Source organism: Chiloscyllium plagiosum, chromosome 48, assembly GCF_004010195.1.
Source record: "Chiloscyllium plagiosum isolate BGI_BamShark_2017 chromosome 48, ASM401019v2, whole genome shotgun sequence".
NCBI classification, from domain to species: Eukaryota; Metazoa; Chordata; class Chondrichthyes; order Orectolobiformes; family Hemiscylliidae; genus Chiloscyllium; species Chiloscyllium plagiosum.
This window is the reverse complement of record NC_057757.1, coordinates 6,661,784-6,682,948: the sequence shown is the minus strand read 5'-3', so window position 1 is coordinate 6,682,948 and position 21,165 is coordinate 6,661,784. Positions and strand designations below refer to the sequence as shown.

Below are 21,165 nucleotides of genomic sequence, written 5' to 3'. Positions count from 1 at the left end.
ACTCATCCACCACCAAACATCCCAATTTGACCTACTCCCATTTGCCAGCATTCGGCCCAAATCCCTCGAAACCCTTCCTATTCATACACCCATCCAAATCCCTTTTACATGCCGCAATTGTACCAGCTTCCACCACTTCCTCTGGCAGCTTGTTCTGTACATGCACCACCCTCTGTGTGAAAAAGTTACCCCTCAGCTTCTTTTCAAATCTTTTCCCTCTCACCTGAAAGCCAGGCCCTCTCATCTTGAACTCCCCCACCCAAGAAAAAAAACATGCCCCTCATGATTTTATAAACCTCTGTAAGGTCACCCCTCAGCCTCTGACGCTCCAGTGAAAAATACCCCAGCCTTTTCTGCCTCTCCCTGTAGCTCAAACCCTCCAAACCCAGCAATATCCTTGTAAATCTTTTCTGCACCCTTTCAGGTTTCACGACAACTTTCCTATAGCAGACCAGAATTGACCAGAATTGAATGCAATATTCCATATGTGACCTCACCAATGTCCTGTACAGCCACAACATTACAAAGTTAAAAAGTCAACCACATTGAATTTAATGAAGAATGGTCGAGGAAAAATCCACCTGGTTCACTGACATCCTTTAAGGAGACAAATCTGCTGTTCTTAACTGGTCTGGCGTACATGGGACTCCAGACCCATAGCAATGAGATTGACTTCTAATTGCCCTCTGACAATTAGGGGTGGGCAGTAAGTGCTGGCCTAGTCCATGTCCTGTGAATCAATGCTTTTGAAAAATGGGAGACGCTGGAGAGAAAATACTTATGCAGTATATTTGATGAATTACCCGTTATTGAAAGCTCCCAGCACGCCGACCAGTCACTTATCGTTTTGCAACACAGGTGGCGTTCACCTCGCTACTGATCAGAGGACATCAAGCAAACAGGAATCTCCAGTTCCTCTACGGAGGAAGGCCTTATTGATCCACTCCAAGCAGTTTAGAGGCCCCATCTTGAAGAGAGACAGCAGTGGGAGCAATCAGAGAGGTGAGCTGTGTAGCAGTTACTTGTTGCGACTTAGGTACAGCACCCCAGAGTGAGATGTAATAATGTGAGCGAGACACACAGAAGCCTAGCTCTTGCAAATCTGCCTGGAAACCGTGTCCTGTTCCTGTCACTGAGGGCCCTGTGGAAACATACTTGTAGGATCATACAACATGGAAACGGACCGTTTGGCCCAACTTGTTCATGCCGACCATGTTTTCCAAACTAAACCAATCCTGATTGCCTGCATTTGGCTTATATCCCTCGAAACCTTGGGCTATCACGGTGTCTCAGAAGTGAGCAGTGCTGCTTCACAGCGCCAGGTTTGATTCCATCCGTGAGCGACTGTGTGGGATTTGCACATTAAATTTCTTTTATTGTCGCATGAGTGCAGTGAAGAGTTTTCCCTATATCTGCATGGGTTTTCTCTGAGAGCTCCAGTTTCCTCCCACATTCCAAAGGTGTGCAGATTAGGTGGATTGGCCATGGGAAATGCAGGGTTAAACGGATAGGGTAGTGGGGCTGGGTCTGGGTAGGATGTTATTCGGAGGGTCAGTGCAGACTCAATGAGCTGAATAGCCTGCTTCCACACTGTAGTGATTCTATGATTCTTTCCTATTCATGTACCTGTCCAAATGTCTTTTAAACGTTGTAACTGTACCTGCATCTACCACTTTCTCTGGCAGTTTATTCCACACACAGACCACCTTCTGTGTAAAAAAGTTATCCCTGTGGTCCCTTTTAAATCTTTCTCCTCTCACCTTAAAAATATGCCCCTAATTTTGACCTCCCCCAGCTTAAGGAAAAGTCATTGGCTATTCACTTGTCTATGCACCTCATCAATTTATAAACCTTTACAAAGTCACCGTCAAACTCTGGCATCTCCTTATAACTCAAACATGGCAATGTCCTGGTAAATCCTTTCTGAACTCTCTCCAATTTAATAACATCCTTTATGTAACAGCGTGACCAGAACTATACCCAGTAATCCAAAAGTGGCCTCACCAACACACTGTACAACCTCAACATGATGTCCCAGCTCCTATACTCAACGTTCTGAGCAATGACGTCCTTAACAGTATCCATGAGGGAAAACAATGCTGCTACATGGCAGAATTTTGTAACTTCTGGAACAGTGTCAGTGTCCCCACCCCAGGACCCGGGAGGTCCAGGTTCAAGTCTCACATGGTCCAAAGATGTGTAGTAACGTCTCTGCATGGGAGACAATAGCATGGTGGCATTTACCCTACAGTATTAACCCAGAAACTCAGCTAATGTCCCGGGAACCCAGGTTCAAATCTTGCCACAATAGACAGGCGGGAGGCTGGAAGAACACAGCAAGCCAGGCAGCATCCGGAGGTGGGAGTCAGTGAGGTCTGCAGATGCTGGAGATCAGAGTTGAGAGTGTGTTGCTGGAAAAGCACAGCAGATCAGGCAGCATCCGAGGAGCAGGAGAAGCGACGTTTCGGGCCAGAGCCCTTCATCAGGAATCATTCCAGCAACACACACTCAACAGAATCAGGAGGTGGAGAAGTTGACGTTTCGGGTGTAACCCTTCTTCAGGACTGGGGTGGCGGGGCAAGGTGGTGAAGTCGGGGATAGGTGAAGACAGGTAGAGGGCATGACCTGGTTGGTCAATGGGTGGAATGAATCCGGTGGGTGGCAGGGAGCAGTGGAAGGGATGTGTAAGGGCTGGGAAGGGAGTTGGGAGATAGAGAGGGAGGTTATTCGAAATTGGAGAACTCAATGTTGAGTCCCTCCGGGCTGTAGGCTGCCCTGGCGGAAGATGAGGTGTTGTTCGTCCAATTTGCACTGTGGTCTGTTGTGGTTCAAATCCTGCCACGGCAAATGATAGAATCAATGCAATTTTTTAAAAAAATCACTTGGTATTAAGAGTCTAATGATGACCGTGAATCCATTGTCAATTGTTGGGGAAAATCCCATCTGTTTCACTAATATCCTTTAGGGCAGGAAACTGCCATCCTTACCTGGTCTGGTGACTCCAGACCCACAGCAATGTGGATGATACTTGACTGTCCTCTAGGTAGTTAAGGATGGGCAGTAAATGCTGTCATAGATAGAGCTGCCCACATCCCTTGAGTGAATAAAAACAGAAGAACAGATTGTTTAGAAAGGTAGGTTTTTTTTAATTAGGGGCAGGCATTGAGTTGGTCCCCTCAGCAGTTGGCTTAATCATGATCTGGCTGTATTGAGATTTGAGCTTTAAAGGGTGTGCTGCAAATTCATTCTCAGGTGATTCAAAATAACAGGAAAGCTTCTGCAACAACACAGAGAGCTGATTTGGGGATGTAAGTGGGGCAGGGGTGCTGTTGATTGACAGATAGGGCGATAGGGTTGAGAGAGCAGTGCTGGAAAAATGCAGCATGTCAGGCAGCATCCGAGGAGCAGGAGAGTCGACGTTTCAGGCAAAAGCCCTTCTTCAGGAATGTTGGTCGTGTGCTGAAACAAAGCGTTCCGGTCGAAAACGTTTTTCTGCTCACGGATAAGTCTCAGGTCCACGAAAACTTAGCTCTCAGCGGAGAACGTAGTGTTGGCATTTCAATAACACAGTCTGATCGGGATCACTTTTCTTACAGTGACGGTGACCTTACTCCCCCACAGTGCCAGTTCTGAAAGAGTCTCGGTTTCTTGCCTTCCCCTGCACACCCCATTTCTCACGACGTGAGGCAGTGTCCCGGCTCCTTGCATTACCCTCTGCACGTGTTTCCACCTGTGCTAGTCCCTGCTGCTGCAAGGTGGTCCCTCTGCTTGTGGCTTCCTCTGAGCAAGTCCTGTCACCCTCTGTTTGCTGAGTGGGTTGGAAGAGACGCAGCGTACACCTGCTGGGCTAGAAATGTTGAGTGATTCATTTTCAAGTTATACCTTTACAACAATTAACAACGTGGCAACAACTACGTAAGCAGCATGTATTTCCTCTGTCATAGTTTCTAGTGAAAGGTTCTGGCGGAAAAAGTTTGATGTTGTAACGAACCCTTCCGAGCAATCTTTAATTTTAAGGAGCTGATGTTTTGATTCCCTGTGTCAGCCTGACTGAATCTACCAGCCTTTTTTTTAAAATGATTTTGTGGAATCTGTGGGTGTTGCTGGACAGTTGCTAGCATTTGTAGCCCAGTCGTAATTGCCGTTTGAACTGAGTGGGCTGGTCAGACATTTCAGAGACTGGAGTCATCTGTAGGCCAGACTGGGTAAGGATAGAATATTCTCTTTTTCCAAAGGGCATTACAGACCTGGCGGGTTTGTACATCAATCAACAATGATTTCATTGTTGCCACCACTGAGACTATTTCTCAAGCTCAGATTTTATTCATTGGAAATGTAAGTTTCACCACCTACCTTAGGTGGGAATTGAACCCGTGTCCCTGGAGCATTAGCCTGGGCTGATGGATTATCATTCCAGTCACTTACCAGATCTCCTCTTTGCACGCTCTTAGATTTCTTTCCCTTATGGGCGGCATGGTGGCTCAGCGGTTAGCACCGCTGCCTCACAGTGCCAGGGACCCAGGTTCAATTCCTGCCTTGGGCCATTGTCTGTGTGGAATTTGCACATTCTCCCCATGTCTGCATGGGTTTCCTCTGGGTGCTCTGGTTTCCTCCCACAATCCAAAAATTTGCAGGCCAGGCAAATTGGCCATGCCAAATTGCCCATAGTTTGGGTAAATGTAGGGGAATGGGTCAGGGTGGGTTAATCTTCAGAGGATCGGTGTGGACTTGCTGGGCTGGATGGCCTGTTTCCATACTGTAGGGAATGTAATCTAATGTAATGTAAAAGAAATCTAATAAAGGTGTCAGTGAATCTTTATGTCAATTGATGATGATTGTCATGGTCACTATTGTTGAGACTAACGTTAGAATTCCAGATTTTATTCAATTGAATTTAGTTTCCACCACCGCTGTGGTGTGATTGAACCCAGAGGGTTAATCTAGACCTCCAAAATACGAGTGCAATGGTTTTACCATAATGCCACTCCATCACTTATAAATTCCCTGTTATCCCTGTTATCCTTCAAATTGATGATGACTTGTGGTGGACTCCTTCTCTAAACAGAAGAGACAGAAAAAAAGCTTGAAATAACTGCACAGAGGCTAGTAGGTCTGGTAGGATCTGTGGAGAGAGAAACAAAATATCAATGTTTTAAGTCATTGTGTTCCAAAGAATTGAATTGTACAGAAGAGGCCTTTTGGCCCATTGAATCTGTGCAGCCCAAAAGTACACTATTACCTACACTAGTCCCACTTCCCTGCACAAAGGCTTCAATGTTATGACGCTTCAAGAGCTCATCCATGTACTTTTTAAAAGCTGTGAAGTTTCCTATCTCAACTACACTCCCAAGTACTGCATTCCAGACCCATGCCACCCTCTGGGTGAAAAAATCGATTTCCTCAAAACCTCCTGCCTTCCACTTTAAAATTATGCCCCTTTGTAATTGACCCTTTGACTAAGGGGGACAGCTGCTTTCTGTTCACCTTGTCCATGCCCCTTCATGGTGTTAAGCATCTCTGTCAGCTCCCCAACCCCCTCACAGCCTCCATCTCTGAAATGCTCCATCCCACTCAACATCCTGGTGGATATCCTCTTTACCTTCTCCAGGACGATGGCATTGTTCCTGTAGTTTGCTGGCCAGAACTGCGCACAGTACTCCATCAACGGCCGAACCAACATTCTGCACAGTTCCAACATGGAGTCATACTGGAATCAAAACGCTAAAGTGCTTCCTCTCTCCACAAATGTTTCTCCAGCGATCTCTCTGTGTTTGTTACTGAAATAAAAACCATGCAAGTTCTATCATGGACAAAGTCACTTTACTGTACTTAGTCAGTGACTGATAAACTACGGCACAATGAGTTACAAATAGAAACAACTAGCACTGCTCACAATGTGGTCTCCTCTACACTGGGGGATGAAATGCAGACTGGGTGACCGCTTTGCGAAAACCTACGTACTATCCACACAACTGTCCCCAAGCTTTCAGTTGCCTGCCACTTCAACACACCAACATTTCTCCGGCTAACGTTTTTTGGTCTCACGCCTTCTATAGTGCTTCAGTGAGGCTTGTGTCAAGCTGGGAGCATCATCTCATTTTCCAGGTGGGGACTCTTCAGCCTTCATCACTCAGTGTCAGGCTCAATAATTTTAGATCCTGAATACCGTCGTGGTATGGAGAAAGTGAGGATTGCAGATTCTAGAGAAATCATGGTCAAAAAGGGTCGTGCTGGAAAAGCACAGCAAGTCAGGCAGCATCCGGGGAGCAGGAGAGTCGACGTTTTGGGCATAATCCCTTCGTAAGGAATGTGGAGGGGGAAGGGGGATGACAGATAAATAGGAGGATGGGGGTGGGGCTGTGGGGGAGGTAGCTGGGAAGGTGATAGGTCAGTGCAGATAGTGATGATAGGTCGAAGGGGAGGGTGGAGTGGATAGGTGGGAAGGAAGATGGACAGGTGGGACAGTTCAAGAGGGCAGTGCCAAGTTGGAGGGTTGGATTTGGGATGAGGTAGGGGGAGGGAGATTAGGAAATTGGTGAAGTGGATGTTGATGCAGTGTGGTTGGAGGGTCCCAAGGTGAAAGATGAGGCGTTTTTCTTCCAGTTGGCGGGCAATTTTGATTTGGCGGTGGAGGAGGCCCAGGACTTGCATGTCTTTGGGAGGGGTGAGGGGGGGAGTTGAAGTAGTCAGCCACAGGGCGGTGTGGTTGTTTGGTGTGTGTGTGTGTCCCAGAGGCGTTCCTGAAATGCTCCATGCGTTGGTGTCCTGTCTTCCCAGTGTAAAGGAGACCACATTGAGAGCAACATACACAGTAGATGAGGTGGGCGGATGTGCATGAAAATCTCTGCTGGATGTGAAGAGATCCTTTGGGGACTTGGACGGAGGTGAAGGTGGAGGTTTGGGCGACGGCAATGGAAGATGCTGGGTGTGGGTTGGTGTGGGAGAGAGTGGACCTCACAAGTGAGTCGCAGAGGGAATGGTCTCTGCAGTATGCTGATAGGGATGGGGAGGGAAATATATCTCTGGTGGTGGAGTCTGATTGTAGGTGGCAGAAATGGCGGAGGATAATCAGCTGTATCTGGAGATTAGTGGGGCGGAAGGTGAGGACCAGGGGGTTCTATCCTTGTTGCAGTTGGAGGGGTGGGGTTCAAGGGTGGAGATGCGGGAAGTGAAGGAGATACGTTGGAGGGCATTGTTGATCATGTGGGAGGGGAAATTTGCGGTCCCTGAATGTCCAGCACCACCCTTTTCGATCCTGTCATGATATAGAGTCATAGAGATGTACAGCATGCACATTTCCACCTACTATGGTCTCCATTATCAGCTTCTCTTTCTCCATGGCTTACCATTATGCCTCACTGTCTTTCTCTCTCGCTGAACACTGTCTCCATCTCTCACTTACTCCTTTACCCTCCCTCCTCCAATCCCTGTCTTTACCATAAACACTACCTTTTCCTCGCTAATATCAGTTCTGAAGAAGAATCACCAGACATAGGTGTCTCAAGTCACCTGGACCCAAAATATTGTCTCTGTTTCTCTCTCCACTGATACTGCCAGACCTGCTGAGTTTCTCCAGCAATTCCTGTTTTTGTTTCAGCTTCCCAACACCCGCAGTTCTGTGTTTTATTTTCGCTAGGTGTAGCTAAGCTGTTTGCCACCTGAGGACCTCACCCTTTACATTGTGACAGTGACTGTGCTTTGCATTGTAGTGATTATTGAGACTTTACTCTGTATTTGTGACCAGTATTCTTTTACTGTATTGAAAGAATTGGATACAGAAAGAGTGGTAGGAGGCTTGTGAACGTTAGAACATACCAGTTAGGCTGTTTCTCTGTGTACCACATATTTGTATTCTATTTTCTCTTACAAGAATAGCTCCTAGCGAATTTTGAGCAGATTTGGAGCTCAGGTTGATGATAAGAATGTAAGTTAGCTCACTGAGCTGGAGGGTTTGTTTTCTGACGTTTCATCACCATACTAAGTAACGTCATCAGTGAGAGTCGCTGGTGAAGCGCTGGTGGTGTGTCCCACCTCTCTGTTTATAGATCTTGGTTTCTTATGGTGGGTGAGTCATTTCCGGCTCTTTTTATCAAGGGAGGGTAGCTGTGTTTATTCATGGAGTTCTGGTTAGAATGGCATACCTCTAAGAATTCTCGTGCGTGTCTTTGTTTCACCTGTCCTAGGATGTAAGTTGTCTCAGTCAAAGTGGTGACTTCTTTGTCTGTATGTATGGAAATTAGTGAGAGTGGGTCGTGTCTTTCGGTGGCCAGTTAGTGTTCATGTATCCTGGTGGCAAGTTTCCTGCTAGTTTGTCCGAGGTAATGTTTTTTATAGTTCTTGCAAGGTATCTTGTAAATGACATGAGTTTTGCTAGTGGTATCTAATGGATCCTTTCGGTTCATTAGATTAGATTACTCAGAGTGTGGAAACAGGCCCTTCAGCCCAACAAGTCCACTCCGACCTGCCGAAGCGCACCCACCCAGACCCATTCCCCTACATTTACCCTTGCACCTAACACTATGGGCAATTTAGCACGGCCAATTCACCTAACCTGCACATTTTTGGACTGTGGGAGGAAACTGGAGCACCCGGAGGAAACCCACGCAGACACGGAAAGAATGTACAAACTCCACACAGTCAGTCGCCTGAGGCGGGAATTGAACCCGGGTCTCTGGCGCTGTGAGGCAGCAGTGCTAACTACTGTGCCACTGTGCCGCCCATTAGGTTCATTAGTCGCTGTTTAAGTGTGTTGGTAGAGCTGCTTCTCTTTCCCTTCAAGAATCACATTTTAAAATCCAAATGGCACACCCTTAACTTAAACCCTATTGGTGTTTCCCTTTGCAGCTTTCCCTCCTTCCTCACCACTGCCTTGAGAGAGTGAAATTTAACCGGCACAAATAGTAATCCAACACAGATGTGGGTAACGACTTGGAAAAGGTTTAAGAGATATGATTTATAATCATTTAGAGAGGAAATAGTCAACACGGTTTTGTGAAGGATAGGTTGTGCTTCACAAGCCTTATTGAGTTCTTTGAGAAGGTGACCAAACAGGTGGATGAGGGGACAGCGGTTGATGTGGTATATATGGATTTCAGTAAGGCGTTTGATAAGGTTCCCCATGGTAGGCTATTGCACAAAATACAGAGACATGTGATTGAGAGTGATTTAGTGATGTGTCTCAGAAATTGGCTAGCTGAAAGAAGACAGAGGGCGGTGGTTGATGGGAAATGTTCATTTTGGAGTTCAGTTACTAGTGGTGTGCTACAAAGATCTGTTTTGGGTCCACTGCTGTTTGTCATTTTTATAAATGACCTGGTTGAGGGCGTAGAAGAATGGGTTAGTAAATTTGTGGATGACACTAAGGTTGGTGGAGTTGTGGATAGTGCTGAAGGATGCTCAGTGGTTAGCACTACTGCCTCACAGCACCAGGGTCCCAGGTTTGATTCCAGCCTCGGGCGACTGTCTGTGTGGAGTTTGCACATTCTCCCCGCGTCTGCATGGGTTTCCTCCGGGTGCTCCAGTTTCATCCCACAGTCCAAAGATGTGCAGGTCAGGTGAATTGGCCATGCTATATGGCCATGCTCTGTTTCCTGAAGAAAGGCTCATGCCCGAAACGTCGATTCTCCTGCTCCTTGGATGCTGCCTGACCTGCTGCGCTTTTCCAGCAACACATTTTCAGCTCATGCTATATTGTCCACAGTGTTAGGTGCATTAGTCTGAAGGAAGTGGGTCTGGTTGGGTTACTCTTTGGAGGGTCGGTGTGGACTGGTTGGGCTGAAGGGTCTATTTCCACACTGTAGGAAATCTGATCTAATCTAATGTTGCAGGTTGCAGAAAGACTTACATAAGTAGGAGAGCTGGGCTGAGAGGTGGCAAATGGTGTTTAATGCAGAAAAGTGTGAGGTGATTCACTTTGGAAGGAGCAACAGGAATAAAGAGTACTGGGTGAATGGTAAGATTCTTGGTAGTGTAGATGTGCAGGGAGATCTCAGTGTCCATGTACATAGATCCCTAAAAGTTGCCACCCAGGTTGATAGCGTTGTCAAGAAGACATACGGTGTGTTAGCTTTTATTGGTAGAGGGATTGAGTTTCGGAGCCATCAGAGTCTAGATTAAAGTGGTGCTGGAAAAGCACAGCAGGTCAGGCAGCATCCAAGAAGCAGGAAAATCAACGTTTCAGGCAAAAGCCCTTCATCAGGAATGGAGCCATTAGGTCATGCTGCAGCTGTTCAAAACTCTGGTGCGTCCGCACTTGGAGTACTGCGTACAGTTCTGATCACCGCATTATAGGAAGGATGTGGAAGCTTTGGCAAGGGTTCAGAGGAGATTTATTAGGATGTTGCCTGGAATGGAGGGAAGATCTTATGAGGAAAGGCTGAGGACTTGAGGCTGTTTTCGTTAGAGAGAAGAAGTTTGAGAGGTGACTTAATTGAGACATATGAGATAATCATAAGGTTAGACAGGGTGGACAGTGAGAGCCTTTTTCCTCGGATGGTGATGGCAAGCACAAGGGGGCATAGCTTTAAATTGAGGGGTGATAGATTTAGGACAGATGTCAGAGGTAATTTCTTTACTCAGAGGGCATGGGATGCACTGCCTGCAACAGTAGTGGACTCGCCAACTTTAAGGGCATTTAATTGGTCATTGGATAAACATATGGATGAAAATGGAAGAGTATAGAATTCAGGTTGGTTCCACAGATTGGCGCAATATTGAGGACTGAATGGCCTCCTGTACTGCACTGTGATGTTCTATGTTCTAGGCTGTCTGAAAATCCAAATAGATTACATCCACTGGCTCTCCTTTGTCTAACTTGCTCAATTACCACCTCAAAGAATTCTAACAGATTTGTCAGGCATGAGGTCCCCTTGATGAAGTTGTGTTGACTCAGCCCAGTTTTCCCATGCACTTACAAGTTCTCCACAATTTCATTTTTAACATCTTAACAACAATAGAGGTGAGGTTAACTGGCCTATAGCTTCCTGCCTTTTGCCTCCCTCCCTCCCTTCTTAAACAGGGGTGTTACCTTAGTCATTTCCCAGTCCTCTGGGACCATCTCTGACTCCGGTGATTCCTGAAAGATCACCACCAATGCCTCCACAATCTCCTCAGTTATCTCCTTCAGAATTCGGGTGTAGTCATTGACTTGTACAGTACGGAAACAGACCCTTCGGTTCAAAGCCCTTCCTATTCGTATACCCATCCGGATGCTCTTTAAATTTTGTAATTATACCAGCCTCCACCACTTCCTCTGGCAGCTCATTCCATACGCACCCCACCCTCCATGTGAAAAAGTTACCCCTTAGATCCCTTTTAGACCTTTCCCCTCTCACCTTAAACCTATGCCTTTGCCTCCCCTACCTAGACCTTAACTATTCACCCTATCTGTGCCCCTCATGATTTTGTAAACCTCTACAAAGTCACCCCTCAGCCTCTGACGCTCCAGGGAAAACAATGGGATTGTATTCATTGGAGTTTAGAAGATTAAGGGAAGACCTAATAGAAACTTATAAGATAATACATGGCTTGGAAAGGGTGGACGCTAAGAAATTGTTTCCATTAGGCAAGGAGACTAGGACCCGTGGACACAGCCTTAGAATTAGAGGGGGTAAATTCAGAACAGAAATGCGGAGACATTTCTTCAGCCAGAGAGTGGTGGGCCTGTGGAATACATTGCCGCAGAGTGCAGTGGAGGCCGGGACGCTAAATGTCTTCAAGGCAGAGATTGATAAATTCTTGAGGTCACAAGGAATTAAGGGCTACGGGGAGAATGCGGGTAAGTGGAGTTGAAATGCCCATCAGCCATGATTGAATGGCAGAGTGGACTCGATGGGCCGAATGGCCTTACTTCCACTCCTATGTTTTATGGTCTATTCAGCCTCTCTCTATAGCTCAAGCCCTCTAACCCTGGCAACATTTTGTGAATCTTTTCTGAACCCTTTCAAGTTTAACAATATCCTTCCTAAAGCAGGGACACTAGAATTGGACGCAATATTTCAAAAGTGGCCTAACCAATGTCCTCTACAGCTACAACATGACCTCCCAACTCCTGTACTCAATTCACTGACCTATAAAGGAAAGCATACCAAACGCCTTCTTCACGCCTTCTTCACCACCCTGTTTGCCTGCGACTCCGCTTTCAAGGAACCTTGAACCTGTATTCCAAGTTGCCTTTGTTCAGCAACATGCAGTCCAGATGTTTAAATCACTTTCAGATCCTTCACCTTCCCCATTGCTTTTTCCTTAGTGATGGCAAAAATGGAGCTTTGGTGCTGAGTTAGCATTGGAATGATGGATCGAATGTCCTCCTATCCTTAAATATCGCATACTTATCATAGAGCTACCAGGACCCTTCCTTGAGGACTGTATACCAGTGCTCACTGTCTCACTGTCTAAAGTAGCGCTTCACCAAGTGTCCATCTTTCCCTTTCTGAAGTAAACCAATTCCCTCTTGAAATCCTCAATGGAACCTGCCCCCATCCCATTTTTCAGGAATTCCAGATCCTAACCATTCGCTGTGTTGACAAGTTTCTCCTCATGTCATCATTGCTTCTCTTGACAATCGCTGTCCAATATTGCTGTGAAATGCAGAGTCAAAGTAGAACATCTTGTCGTGACGTATTTGCAAGCGTAAAACTGTATTTTAAAAGCCCAATCGAACAAAAGCTCCACTGCTTATTTTTGATTGATGTTTCTGGAATGTTTTGGATTAGCCCGAGTGCTGGTGAGGTAATGGCTGGGAGCAATTTACTGAACGCGGGCATGTGTGGAGGAGACTGAATGACATCAGTTGGGGAGTGAAAATTGGGTGTGAACAAAGGAAATTCTATCTTGCTGTAATGAACACCCATTAATCTTGAGACTTGTGGCCACCCAAGAAATTGAGAAACTCCAGACTTAAAAGCTATGAGTTCACCTCCCAGATTACCTGTCACTTAAAACATGCTTTACAGTTCAGGAAGGTTCATCTGCTTCAGGTGAGGCTGTCTTTGAAATGTCTGAAAGTGAAGGTGCTGAGGAGCAGGTTAACAGCCAGCGCCCTCAACCTTAGAACATAGAACATTATCGTGCCCTTCGACCCTCAATGTTGCGCCGACCTGTGAAATCAACTGGAAGCCTATCTAACCGACACTATTCCATTCTTGTCCATATGCCTATCTAGTGACCATTTAAATGTCCTTAAAATTGGTGGGTCTACTACTGTTGCAGGTAGGGTGTTCCACACCCCTACTACTCTCTGAGTAAAGAAACTATCTCTGACATCTGTCCTATATTTATTACCCCTCAATTTAAAGCTATGTCCCCTCGTGCTAGCCATCGCCATCCAAGGAAAAAGGCTCTTGCTGTCCGCCCTATCTAACCCTCTGATTATCTTATATATCTCAATTAAGTCGCCTGTCAAACTTCTTCTCTCTAATGAAAACAGCCACAAGTCCCTCAGCCTTTCCTTGTAATAAGGCCTTCCCTCCATACCAGGCAACATCCTTTGAACCCTTTCCAAAGCTTCCACATCCTTCCTATAATGCGGTGACCAGAACTGTACGCAATACTCCAAATGTGGCCGCACCAGAGTTTTGTACAGATGCAGCATGATTGCATGGTTCCGAAACTCAATCCCTCTACCAATAAAAGCTGACACACCATGTGATTTCTTAACAACCTTATCAACCTGGGTGGCAACTTTTAGGGATCTATGTACCTGGACACCGAGATCTCTCTGCTCATCTACACTACCAAGAATTATACCATGAGCCCAGTACTTTGCATTCCTGTTACTCCCTCCAAAGTGACTCACCTCACACTTTTCCACATTAAACTACATTTGCCACCTCTCAGCCAGCTCTGCAGCTTAACCATGTCTCTCTGTAATCTAAAACATCCTTCATCGCTATCCACAACTCTACCAACCATAGTGTCATCTGCAAATTTACTAACATATCCTTCTATGCCCTCATCCAGATCATTTATATAAATGACAAACAGCAGTAGGCCCAGACAGATCCTTGCAGTACCCCACTAGTAACTGAACTTCAGGATGAATATTTCCCATTAACCACCACCCTCTGTCCTCTTTCAACTAGCCAATGTCTGATCCAAACTGCTAAATCACCCTCAATCCCATGCTTCCGTATTTTGTGCAATAGCCTGCCATAGGGAACTTATCAAATGCCTTACTGAAATTCACATACACCGCATCAACCACTTTACACTCATCCACCTGTTTGGTCACCTGCTAAAGAAGGTTAGTGAGGCATGACCCATCCTTCACAAAACCGTGTTGACTATCCCTAATCAACTTATTTGTCTCTAGATGATTGTAAATCCTATATCTTATAAACCTTTCCAACACTTTACCCTCAACTGAAGTAAGGCTCACAGGTCTATAACTTCCAGGGTTGTCCTTACTCCCCTTCGTGATCAAGGGAATGACATTTGCTATCCTCCAGTCTTCTGGCACTGTTCCTGTGGACAATAACGACAAAAAGATCAAAGCCAAAGGCTAGGCAATCTCCTCCCTGGCTTCCCAGAGAATCCTAGGATAAATTCCATCCAGCCCAGGGGACTTATCTATTTATACACTTTCCAGAATTGGTAACACCTCCTCCTTATGCACCTCAATCCCATCTAGTCTAATAGCCTGTGTCTCAGTATTCTCCTCAACGATTGTCTTTTTCTAGCGTGAATACTGACGAAAAGTATTCACTTAGCGCTTCCCCGACCTCCTCTGACTCTACGCACAACCTCCCACTACTATACTTGATTTGCCCGAATCTTAGGTGAAAATGAGGATTGCAGATGTTGGAGATTAAAGTTGAGAATGTGTTGCTGGAAAAGCACAGCAGGTCAGGCAGCATCCGAGGAGCAGGAAAATTGTCATGATGAAGGGCTTTTGCCCGAAACATTGATTTTCCTGCTCCTCGGATGCTGCCTGACCTACTGTGCATTTCCAGCACTACACTCCTGGCCCTAATCTTACTCAAGTCATTCTCTTATTCCTGATATAGCTATAGAAAGCTGTAGGGTTTTCCTTGATCCTATCCGCCAATTACCTCTCATGTCCCCTCCTGGCTCTTCTTAGCTCCCTCTTTGGGTCTTTCCTGGCTAACTTGTACCTCTCAAGTGCCCTAACTGAGCTATCACATCTCATCCTAACAGAAGCCTTCTTCTTCCTTTTGACAAGAGATTCAACTTTCTTACTAAACCATGGCTCCTGCGCTCCCTGCCTGACCGGTACATACTTATCAAGGATCCACAGTAGCTGGTCCTTGAATAAGCTCCACATTTCAATTGTGCCCATCCCCTGCAGTTTCCTTCCTCATCCTATGCATCCTGAATCTTGCCTAATCGCATCATAATTGCCTTTCCCCCAGCTATAACTGTGGTATATACCTATCCCTTTCCATTGCTAAAGTAAACATAACTAAATTGTTGTCACTATCACCAAAATGCTCACCTACCTCCAAATCTAACACCTGTCCAGGTTCATTACCCAGTACCAAATCTAATGTCGCCTCGCCCCTTGTTGGCCTATGTCAGGACCCTCCTGCACAAATTTGACAAAAACTGACCCATCTAAAATACTTGAACTATCGTATTCCCAGTCAATATTTGGAAAGTTGAAGTCCCCCACAACAACTACCCTGTCACTCTCGCTCCTATGGAGGATCATTTTTGCTATCCTATCCTCTACATCTCTAGAACTATTTGGATATCTACAGAAAACTCCAACAGAGTAACCTCCTTTCTTGTTTCTAATCTCAGCCCATCCTATCTCAGTCGAGGAGTCCTCAAATGTCCTTTCTGCCTCCGTAATACTGTCCTTGACTAACAATGCCACACTTCCCCCTCTTTTACCATCTTCTCTGTTCTTACTAAACATCTAAATCCCGGAACCTGCTATAACCATGCCTGTCCCTGTTCTATCCATATCTCTGAAATGGCCACAACATCGAAATCCCAGGTACCAACCCATGCTGCAAGTTCACCCACCTTATTCCGGATGCTCCTGGCGTTGAAGTAGACGGACTTCAAACCAACTTCTTGCCTGCCGGTGCCTTCCTGCGATCTTGAAATCTTAGTTCTGACTTAACTACACTCAACCTCCCATATATTCAAACTACAATTTCGGTTCCCACCCCCCTGCTGAATTAGTTTAAACCCACCCGTAGAGCATTAGCAAATTCCACCCTCCCACCCCAGGATATTGGTACCCCTCTGGTTCAGATGAAGACCATTCTATTTGTTGAGGTCCCAACAACCCCAGAAAAAGCCCCAATTATCCAGGAATATAAAACCCTCCCTCCTGCACCATCCCTGTAGCAACATGTTCAACTCCTCTCTCTCCCTATTCCTCATTTTGCTAGCACATGGCATGGGCAACAAACCAGAAGTAACAACTCTGTTTGTTCTAGCTCCGAGCTTCTACCCTAGCTGCCTGAATTTCTGCTTTAAATCCCCAATTCTCTTCCTACCTATGTCATTGGTGACTATGTGGACTACGACTTGGGGCTGCTCCTCCACCCCCTCCCCCTCAAGCATCCCAAAAACACGATCAAAGACATCACAAATCCCAGCACCTGGGAGGCAACACACCAAACATGAGTCTCTGTCGTTCCCACAGAACCTCCTATCTATCCCCCTAACTACGGAGTCCCCAATGACTAATGCTCTGCTCCTCTTCCCTCTTCCCTTCTGAGCAACAGGGACAGGTTCTGTGCCAAAGACCTGTGCCTCATTGCTTACCCTTGGTAAGTCGTATCCCCCCACAGTATCCAAAACAATATACTTGTTGTTGAGAGGAATGGCCACAGAGGATCCCTGCACCACCTTCCGGTTCCCTTTACATCCCCTGACAGTATCCCATCTACCTTCATCTTTTACCTGAACTGTGACTACCTTCCTGTACCTCCTCTCAATAACCCCCTCCGCCTCCGCAATGACCCAAAGTTCCTCCAGCTCCAGTTCCTTAACGCAGTTTTCGAGGAGCTGGAGTTGGGTGCACTTCTCGCAGTTGCAGTCAGCAGGGACACTAGTGGTGACCCTTACCTCATACATTCTTCAGGAGGAACATTCAACTGCCCAAACTCCATTCCCACTGTTCTAAATTCCTAACGAGACCACTGAAAAACTTTAAAAAAATAAAGAAACCAATCACCTTACCAATTGGTGCACAGAACCTTTTGTTTTGGTTAGAGGTGGAGGACGGGTGGGAGACACTACCTGAGTAGTGTTTCGGGTAAAGCAACCACCTAAACATAAAACCTCACTTACCCAGCAGTCCCGTGCCCGCTACTGCTCAGTGTGAGCTCAGCCTATACACGAGGTAAACATTTATATCTTTTAAAATTTACCTTCCTCTATCGCTTTACCTTTGTCACTCCCCCCACTCCAACTGCTGCCAAAATTAAAGTGAGCCTTCATTCATTGACCCTTGTTGTGGAGTGTGTTAACTCATCTCACCTGCTTGAAGTAGTTCACTCCTTCTTACGCTTCTGAATTAACATCCCTGGAGTTGTAATCCTGGAAATTGAGTCTTTGATATAGCATGCAAATATTAAACATTTCCGTCTTTCTGCTATTTTAACTGAGGTGCTCCCTTGTTGATAATGTTGATCTTGCATCGTGCCCCTCCTGTGCAGCCGTAACCTTAGTGTGCCGCGCTCTGTCTAAGCACCCTATGATCTGTATGTCCTTGCTAGCTCTGATCTACCTGTACTGCTCGCAAAACTTAGGTACACGTGATTACAAAAAAATCAAATCAAAATTGATTCTTAGCATTTTAAGGCCAATATTAAGGTATAGACCAGAGGGGATGGTAGTGTAGTGACAGGTCCAGGCCAAAGCTCTGGGCATGTGGGTTCACATCCCACCACAGCAGCTGATGGAATCATAGAATCTCCACAGCATGGAAAGAGGCCATTCGGCCTATTGAATCTGCACGGACACGCTGAAGAGTGTCCCATCCCTGTAACCTTGCATTTCCCATGGCTAATGCACCTCGCCTACACATCCCTGGACACTGTGGGCAATTTAGCCCAGGCAATCCACCCTGGAAGCAAGGCCATCAATGGAGGAGATTCATTTTGCGAAAGGGGCTGAATTGGAGGAGTGCAAAGATCTTGGAGGAGTCCAGCCCGTGGAAGGATTCAAAAGCAAGGGGTGGGAAAGTTAACATTGAGATACAGCCGGACCTGGATCAGCGGCGGGGGGGGGGAGCAATGGGTTAAGCAGGACTTGCTCTGTGAGTTAGGATGTGGGACAGCAGAGATTGGAATAAACATAGCAGCAAGGGGCAGCAGGAAGACACAATTACTACTTACACTGGCAGAGCGTCATTAAGACAGACTCAAGACAGGCTGCCTCCTCCCTCTGTGGATCAGTGAAGAATCATTCCCAGCAGGTCATCACACCTGCAGGAGTATGCCATATAAGTTAGAGACCAGGCTATCGTATTGATTGATTGATTTATTGTTGTCATGTGTACCGAGATACAGTGAAAAATGGTCTTTTGTACGACCTGCTCTGCAGGCAGGTCATACCATACAAAGTGCAACAGAGTAGCAGAACAGTGTTACAACTGCAGCGAAGATGCAGAGAGAGAAAGAGAGAGAGAGATCAGAATTAACAATTAAGATGTCGATTCAAAAGTCTGAAAACAGCAGGGAAGAAGCAGTTCTTGAATTTATTGTACGTGTATTTAAGCTTTTGTATCTTCTGCCGGACCAAAGAGAGTAGAAGAGAGTATAACTGGGGTGGGAGGTGTCTCTGATTAAGTTGGTTGCTTTCATAGAACATAGAATAGTACAGCACAGGAACAGATCCTTTGGTCTACGCTGTTGTGCCAAACATGATACCAAATTAAACGAATTCCTTTTGCCTGTCTTTGGCCCATATCCCTCCATTCCTTACTTATCTAAAAGTCTCTTAGATGCCTCTGTCGTATCTACCTCCACCACCACCAGTCCTGACAGCGTATTGCAGATTCCTACCACTCTCTGGGTAAAACACTTACCCCTCACATCTCCTTTGAACTTGCCCTCTCACCTTAAATACCTGCCCCCTAGTTTCAGATATTTCAACTCCAGGGAAAAAAAGACTCTGACCGTCAACCCTACCTGTGTATCTCATCATTTTACAGACTTCTATCAAGTCTCCCCTCAGCCTCCGCCGCTCCAGAGAAAGCAACCCAAGTTTTTCAAACCTCTCCTTGTAGCTTATACCCTCTAAACCAGGCAGCATCCTGATACCCTCTCCAAAGCCTCTACATCATAGAATCTATACTGTGTGGAAACAGGCCATTTGGCCCAATAAGTCCACACAGAGCCTTTGAAGAATAACCCACCTAGCCCATTCCCCTACCCTCTTACTCTACATTTAGCTCTGACTAGTGCACCTAATCTACACATCCCTGAACACTATGGACAATTGAGCATGGCCAATTCATCTAACCTGCACACTTTTGGACTGTGGGAGGAAACCGGAGCACCCGGAAGAAACCCACGCAGACACAGGGAGAATGTGCAAACTCCACACACAGACTCACCTGAAGCTGGAATCAAACCCAGGTCCCTGCCACTGTGTGGCAGCAGTGTTAACCACTGAGCCATCATGCATCCTTCCTATAATGTGGCGACCAGAATTGAACACAATACTGTGTGGCCTGACCAAAGTCTTAGGAGAAAGTGAGGACTGCAGATGCTGGAAATCAGAGCTGAAAAATGTGTTGCTGGAAAAACGCAGCAAGTCAGGCAGCATCCACAAGCAGGAGAATCCATGTTTCAGGCATAAGCCCATCATCAGGAATGTGGGGGTGGGGAAAAGGGGGTTGAGAGGTAAATAGCAGTGCCGAGTTGGAGGGTTGGATCTAGGATGAGGTGGGTGGAGGGAGATTAGGAAACTAGTGAAGTCAATGTTGATGCCATGTGGTTGGAGGGTCCCAAGGCGAAAGATGAAGCCTTCTTCCTCCAGTCGTCAGGTGACTTTGAATGTGGTGGAAGCCCAGGACTTGCATGTCCTTGACGGAGTGGGATGGAGAGTTGAAGTGTTCGGTAACAGGGCAGTGAGGTTGTTTGGTGTGTCCATCTCAGAGATGTTCTGCGAATTGACGTCCTGTCTCCCCAATGTAGAGCAATGGACACAGTAGATGAGGTTGGTGGATGTGCAGGAAAATCTCTGCCAGATGTGGCCTTGGACGGAGATGAGCGAGGAGGTGTCGGCGCAGGTTTTACACCTCCTGTGGTGGCAAGGGAAGGTGCCGGGTGTAGAGGGTGGGGTGGTGGGGGGCGTGGACCTAACAAGGGAGTCACAGGAGGCTTGGTCTTTGCAGAATGCAGATAGGGGTGGGGAGGGAAATATATCTGTGATGGTGCGGTCTGTTTGTAGGTGGCGGAAATGGCCGAGGATAATGCACTGCATCCAGAGATTAGTAGGGTAGAAGGTAGGACCAGGGGAGTTCTCACCTTATTACAGTTGGAGGGAGGGGTGGGGTTCAAGGGCAGAGGTGTGGGAGGTGGAGGAGATGCACTGGAGGGCATTGTTGGTCTCATGGAAGGGGAATTACGGTCCTTGAATTAGGAGGCCATCTGGGGTGGCCTGGAGTGGAATTGCTCCTCCTGGAAGCAGCTATGGCGGAGGAATTGGGAGTAAGGGATGGCATTTTTACAGGAGAGGGAGTAGGAGGAGATCTAGTCCGGGTAGCTATGGGAGTTGATGGGTTTGAAGTAGATGTCTGTATTGTGTCGATCTCCGGAGATGGAGATGGAGAGGTCCAGGAAGGGAATGGAAGGTGTTAGTGAAGTTGATGAACTGTTGAACCTTCTCGTCCATCTTTTTTCCCATCTATCCTCACCACCCTCCCCTCTGACCTATCACTATCATGCCTCACCTGTATCTATGTATCACCTTCATAGCTCCCCTATCGCCATCCCCACCCTCCTATTTATCTCTCAGCTACTGCACCCCCCCCCACCACACACACACATTCCTGATGAAGGGCTTCTGCCCGAAACGTCGACTCTGCTGCTCGTCGGATGCTGCCTGACCTGCTGTGCCTATCCAGCGCTCCACTTTTCCAACCTATCTGCTTCCGGAAAGACCACTCCCCCCGCGACTCCCTCGTCAGGTCCACACCCCCCACCAACCCAACGTCCACTCCCGGCACCTTCC

At 46.6% G+C, this 21,165-nt stretch overlaps 1 protein-coding gene across 1 annotated transcript in view; it reads left to right on the top strand.

The window, feature by feature from the left end:
- Window positions 1-21,165, top strand: part of LOC122544360 (zinc finger CW-type PWWP domain protein 1-like) — a 111,221-nt gene that overhangs the window by 87,235 nt on the left and 2,821 nt on the right. Inside the window, exon 17 of the mRNA XM_043683592.1 lies at window positions 859-1,002. Coding sequence (XP_043539527.1) covers window positions 859-1,002 — 144 coding nt within the window. The remainder of the gene's footprint in view (window positions 1-858; window positions 1,003-21,165) is intronic.